This window comes from Acanthisitta chloris, unplaced genomic scaffold (genome assembly GCF_000695815.1).
Source record: "Acanthisitta chloris isolate BGI_N310 unplaced genomic scaffold, ASM69581v1 scaffold11040, whole genome shotgun sequence".
NCBI classification, from domain to species: Eukaryota; Metazoa; Chordata; class Aves; order Passeriformes; family Acanthisittidae; genus Acanthisitta; species Acanthisitta chloris.
In genome coordinates this window covers 36,497-42,332 of record NW_008649939.1, presented here as the reverse complement: position 1 = coordinate 42,332, position 5,836 = coordinate 36,497, and the positions used below count along the sequence as shown (strand labels likewise).

General features: G+C 45.9%; 1 protein-coding gene across 1 annotated transcript in view; it reads left to right on the top strand.

Moving 5' to 3' along the window:
* The first annotated feature begins 2,010 nt into the window (after positions 1-2,010).
* Positions 2,011-5,836, top strand: part of FAM118A (family with sequence similarity 118, member A) — an 8,868-nt gene continuing 5,042 nt past the window's right edge. Inside the window, exons 1-4 of the mRNA XM_009079275.1 lie at positions 2,011-2,057; positions 3,712-3,964; positions 4,737-4,958; positions 5,538-5,666. Of these exons, the coding sequence (XP_009077523.1) occupies positions 2,011-2,057; positions 3,712-3,964; positions 4,737-4,958; positions 5,538-5,666 (651 nt within the window). The remainder of the gene's footprint in view (positions 2,058-3,711; positions 3,965-4,736; positions 4,959-5,537; positions 5,667-5,836) is intronic.

Here is a 5,836-nt window from a genome sequence, read left to right as displayed (position 1 = left end):
GATGTTCAGCTCTCTAGCAAAACTCGCTCCGCTCAGCCCAGCGATTGGTTTCGCCCGGTCGAATTTATTTCTTATGTCTTAAACCGCAGGAAAGACTTTGCCTTGGCAGGAGACTTCGGCTCCAGTGTCCTCTCTTAGAAATCCCCGAGTTGCATTGCATTAATCCTCGGGTTTGTTTTATGAGGATGTGTTTTTTGTTTGGCTTTGGAACAGCTTGTGGTGGTCTTTGACGCTTCGGTCGGTGAATAGAGCTGCTCTTTTACTGAGAGATCCTTGCGTTAAGCTTAGTGTCTTGAGCAGGAAAAGCTGTGAAATTGGGAGTGTTTCCGCTGCCTCCTCCTTTGGGGTTTGGAGCAGGATGCAGTTCCCATCGCTGCTGTCCGGCACTCCTGGATCACTGCGGGCTCCGTTTCCAGCCTGGCGAGGGGGAGCCCTGAAAAGCGACTGCCCACACCTTCGGCCGGTCCCAGAGGATGCTCCGGGGTCGTTCAGTGCTCGGAGCACTGGGAGGTTTGAACTCTGTCAGGGCTCTGGGATCATCGCTCCCACCTCCTTGCACAGCTGCTGCTTCCCGGGAGCAGCTCTCGGGGCTTAAAGGGAACGTTGGCATTGACAGCAGCCTGCGGGGAGATGCTTCTTTTATTCCACCTGGGGAGTTGCTGATATAATTTGTAAAGCTTTCTCGGGGATTCTTTCCCAAATTCTTCCCTTGAAGTTATGAAATGAAGTTCCCTTGGGTTGTGAAACGATAGCAATCTTTTTCACAATAAATAAGTAGCACTTCCTTCCTGTGTTGTCTTTGCATGGTGAGCTCATAGTGTTTCCGTGTGTGAAGGAATCTTGTGGCACTGGGGGATGTGGTTTAGGGGTGACTGTGGTGGTGCTGGTTGATGGTTGGACTCAGTGACCTTGAAGGTCTCTTCCAACCTTGATGGTTCTGTGAGATTTTGAAGCATTTTGCTCTCGATAGGTTCTTGTCCTGAGTTTTGGCCATGAAGGCTCAGATGACAGTGTTGCTCCTTGTGGGATACTGTCAGGGAGGGAGGGGAGTACGGAGAAAATAAATATTACAACAAGAAAAGGTTTTCCTACCCTGGCTGCACTTGCTGAGTGTTTTCTTCAGCAATACTCGTGTCCCTCTACCATGGGATAGGGTGATTTGGTTTGTTCTTTGCTTTGGGGTTTTTTTTTTGGTTGTTTTTATTTTCAATCAAATGATCTCCAAAGTTGAAGCCTTTCACTTCCAAATCAGCTTCCAGAACATGAACCTGAGTGCTGGCAACTAAGCCTAGGAGCCCTAGGCTGTGGCACAGTGTTTACTTGAGGGATGAGAGTCTGCACTCTGCCATCTCCACCACCACAAGCTGTTTCAAGGCCAAACAAAAAACACATCCTCATAAAACAAACCTGAGGATTAATGCAATGTAACTTGGGGATTTCTAAGTGATGATACTGTAGGTGAAGTCTCCTGCCAAGGCACCGTCTTTCCTGTGGTTTAGACATACGACATTATGGATGATACAGGAAAAAGTTTTTTTCTCAGCAAGTGTTTGGAACAAAATCTTTCATGTTCTATGGCTGGTGGTGTGGAAGTTTTGTTTCCACATACTGGGCTGAATCAGTTGATTATTATGAAAGAAAGAAATTCGAGACATGCATTAATTGACTTGAAATGAGCTAATGCTGTAGTGGGTATGATAGATTTTATCTTGAATTTAGATACAAGCATTTTTCAGCAGCACCAATAGCCAGATCTCTGCTGTCATCAGCCCTTTGACATTTTGAAGCTTAGCTGGAGCTGTGCAGGGTTCTCACACTCCTCTGCTGGCAGCTTTGTTCCTATCAGTGCTTTGCTCCACTAGGGTGTGACACACAGGGTCTTGATTTTAAAATACTTGGTAAGAGTAAAGAGGAAAAGCTAACAGTAATAAATCTGGGTTTAATGTGGGCCTGTTTTAAGGTAGAAGCATTAAGAATTGTTTTGCTGTTTGTTTTATTCAGGGCGTGGAGATGGATTCACCAGAACGAGCCACAATTAGAAGTGAGCAGAAATCCAGGTAACTTGTGTGGCAGAGGTGATACAAAACTGTCTCTTACTGAAAATCGGAAACCACGGTGGGAATAAATTACTGAATGATACAAGAACAAGAAGCTTGAAAACTTGAGATGATCCCAGTAACTAGGTTCTCCACTGACCAAGAGTTTCATGCTCAGCTAAGCTGTTTGTGAGGAATAAATAGTGAACCTGCTGAGAGGAAACAGTTTGGGCTGCAGGCAGAGGCAGGCATGGGGGTTAACAGATCATTCTGTGTGTAGACACTAGCTAGCAGCCTTATCTGTGTGTTGTCTGAGGCCATTTCAAGTTAAACATTATAGATTGAGCTAGATAGTTCCAAGTGGCTGTGGGACAAGAGGTGTTAAACATCCACGTTACCAGGAACTGAAAATCTGCAAAGGCAGTTTGGAAAGTCAGGGGAATGCTGAGGTTCTGTGTTCCTGAAACCCTTGTTTGTACAGAATTGATTTTGCTGTGGGGTGTAAATGCATTATCACTTCATTGCTGAGTAATCATGAAAGGCAGATTTTCCTGACAGATCCCTGTGCTAGGTCCTGCAGGGAACATGGGCACAGCTCCAATACATCTCTGAGAGGGATCTGTGTGTAGTAAAGTATGAGGATGAACCCTTGATCTGAACCAGCACAATTCCTGTGGTCACATATCCTACACTGAGGATAAATGAGAATAAAAGCTACTAATGCTTCCCAGAAAAACAAAAATTTGTTTCTTTGGATATTGTGACTTGTTCCTTTGAAATGGTTCTATTTCCTTTCTGTCGGACATGACAAACTCAGTCAGTGTGTTGCCTGTTTTTTTAAAATTTCCTTGGAGATGGTATTTGCCTAGCCTAGTGGCCTGGAAATTGGCAGTTTCCAGTTTGGGTTGTAGTATTATAGTATGTTGAGGGGTTGGAATGGACCTTAGACATCATCCAGTCCCAACCCCCTGCCCTGGGCAGAGACACCTCCCACCAGAGCAGGTTGCTCAAGGCTTTATCCAACCTGGCTATGAACACTGCCAGGGTTGGGGCAGCCACAGCCTCCCTGGGCAACCTGTGCCAGTGTCTTAACCACCCTCACAGGAAAAAACTCCTTCCCAGTATCTAATCTAAACTTCCCCTCTTTCAATTTATCCCCATTACTCCTTGTCCTGTCACTATAGTTCCTGTCACAGAGTCTCTCTCCAGCTTCCCTGTAGCCCCTTCAGACACTGGAAGGTTGCTACAAGGTCTCCACACAACCTTCTCTTCTCCAGACTGAACAGCCCCAACTTTCTCTGCCTGTCTCTGTAGGGAGGGTGCTCCAGTCCTCTTAGCAGCTTTGTGGCCTCCTCTGGACTTGCTTCAACAGTTCCACATCCTCCTTATATTTGGGACACCAGAACTGTGTGCAGTACTCCAGGTAGGGTCTCCCAAGAGCAGAGAGGGATCTTGAAGACGTTAGTGATTTGAAGTTGTTGCCATTTTTCTCTGGTATTAACTGTGCACACTTACTTGTCTAAGATGACAAAAGGCTTCAAAGCCTGAGAACTCAGGTGCTGCTTGTTGATTGGAATTTTGCAGAAGCTTTAATGGCTAAGACGAACCTCGAACTCTTCAGGCAAGGCAGGGAATGCACCGTGAACAATGAAGATTTATTTTTTCTCTTTTCAAGAAAATTCCTAAAAAGTCTAATCAGAAAGCAGCCTCGGGACCTGCTCCTGGTGATCGGGACGGGGGTGAGCGTGGCGGTGGCCCCAGGAATCCCAGCACTGTGCTCCTGGAGGAGCTGCATCGAGGCTGTCATCGGAGCAGCTGAGCAGCTGGAGGTGCTGCACCCGGGGGACGTCGCTGAGTTCCGTAAGAAAGTGATCAAAGAGAGAGACCTGCTCGTGGTTGCACATGATCTCATCAGGAAGATGTCACCAGTGAGTGTGTTTGTAACCTCCGTTCGTTTCTGAGATTGCTGCATACTTTTATTCTGTTATCAACAAAGACTATTTCCAAAACTTGAAGCTTTTCTGGTAAAACTGGAAGTTCTGTGGGTGGAGAGACCCTGAGAGGCAGGTAGGCCTTGACCCTACTGATGGCCTTTGGTCACACAGAGCAAATCAGCTCTGTGGACAGCACATACAGGCCCCGTTCCTCAGCCATCCACCCAAGTTCCCAGAGGTTTTCAGGCTGAGTTAAGACCTTTGCCAAGTCTTCCAGCTGAAATAACCAGGGTGACAGACACAGTGCTAAGTGTAGGCTGTGGTTAGCACTTGGCAACACGTGGTGAGCCCAGTGTGATAATAATCTCACTCTTCTGGTAGAAGTCTGTGTGTTTGTACCAGATTTAATTCTTAATACATTTTTCTCAACCAGGAAGGAAAAAAAAGAAAGCAAATAAACACCCCACCTTTAATAATGTATCCCAAACTGTGAATCCAGGGAATGCTCATTTTAGTGTTGCTTTATTGTGCCTGTGTCACAAGCTCTCTTGAGCCACCCAAAGTATTGTTTGGAGCTCTAAGTGGAGGCAAGAGTGCTGGAATAATGTGAGATTTGTTTTGGATGGTTCTGCCTGCTGTGCTGTGCAAACTCTCTTTTTAAAGATCTGCTTTGGCATTAAGTATCCAGGTGATGTGGGTTCCTGTGGGAGGCAGTGACAACAGAGCACGTGGGGCCTGATGAAATGTTCCTCTCCCCTCTCCTCAGCGCACCGGGGACACGAAGCCCAACTTCTTCCAGGATTGCTTAATGGAGGTGTTTGATAATCTGGAACAACACATTCAGAATCCCATGGTTCTGCAGTCCATCCTGAGGCTCATGGAGAGAGGCACAATGGTTCTGACTACCAACTATGATAATTTGCTGGAAATATTTGGTCAGCAACAGGGCAAACCTATGGAATCGTTAGACCTCAAAGATAAGGATAAGGTATGGTAAGAGCAGTAAAATTACTAGACCTGATGATATAAGACAAGGCAGCACATAAGCTTCATTGAAAGATGTTCTCCTGTTTAAAGAGTGTCAAGACTAAAAGTTGTTAATTGGTAAAGCATGTCTGTAAGCTGCAGACATTTCTTTGCTGTGTCTCTTTACTCTGAGTAATCTGGTAACAGTTGCCAAGGTGAATTTCAGTGACACGTTTATTAACCTGTTCTCCACATTCCCTGGAAAAAACTCACAAATTTCCTTGTGAAGTCATTGTTAAAATCCTAAATAGGATCTCTCCTGGCTGGTAGGTAACTTGCAGGTCAGATCTTTTCTGTCAGTGTTGCTGGAAGTTGCTTCTTGGCTGAATGCTTGTTTAAAAACCCTGAGACAGCATCAGCCATCAGCTCTTTGTCATGAGTTCAAGTGAGCTGCGTAATTAGTAATGGCAATCTCTCGCTGCGGAACAGTGCAGGGCGAGTTATTCCTGCTTGAAGTGGTTCCTATAAGTCACTTCAGCTGTACAGTTTTGCAGAATCCTGGTGGCTAACAAAAGGCTGTGTCCTGCATGATGTGCTTTAGGTTCTCCAGTGGGCCAGAGGCCATGTGAAATACGGAGTGCTTCACATCCACGGCTTGTACACAGATCCCTGTGGAATGGTGCTCGATCCCTCGGGATATAAAGATGTTACTCAAGATCCTGAAGTCATGGTTTGTGTGATCTTTACATTTCACTGTATTTTGCCAAACTTCTATTGTAATGGCTGCAGACACGTTACCTGAGGCTGGGGCTGTGTGGGGTCACATAGATCAGACACTTGGGGCCCAGAGGACTCACTCAGAATTGTCCTTCTGTGTTGCTAGGGCAATGTGTGCTCTTG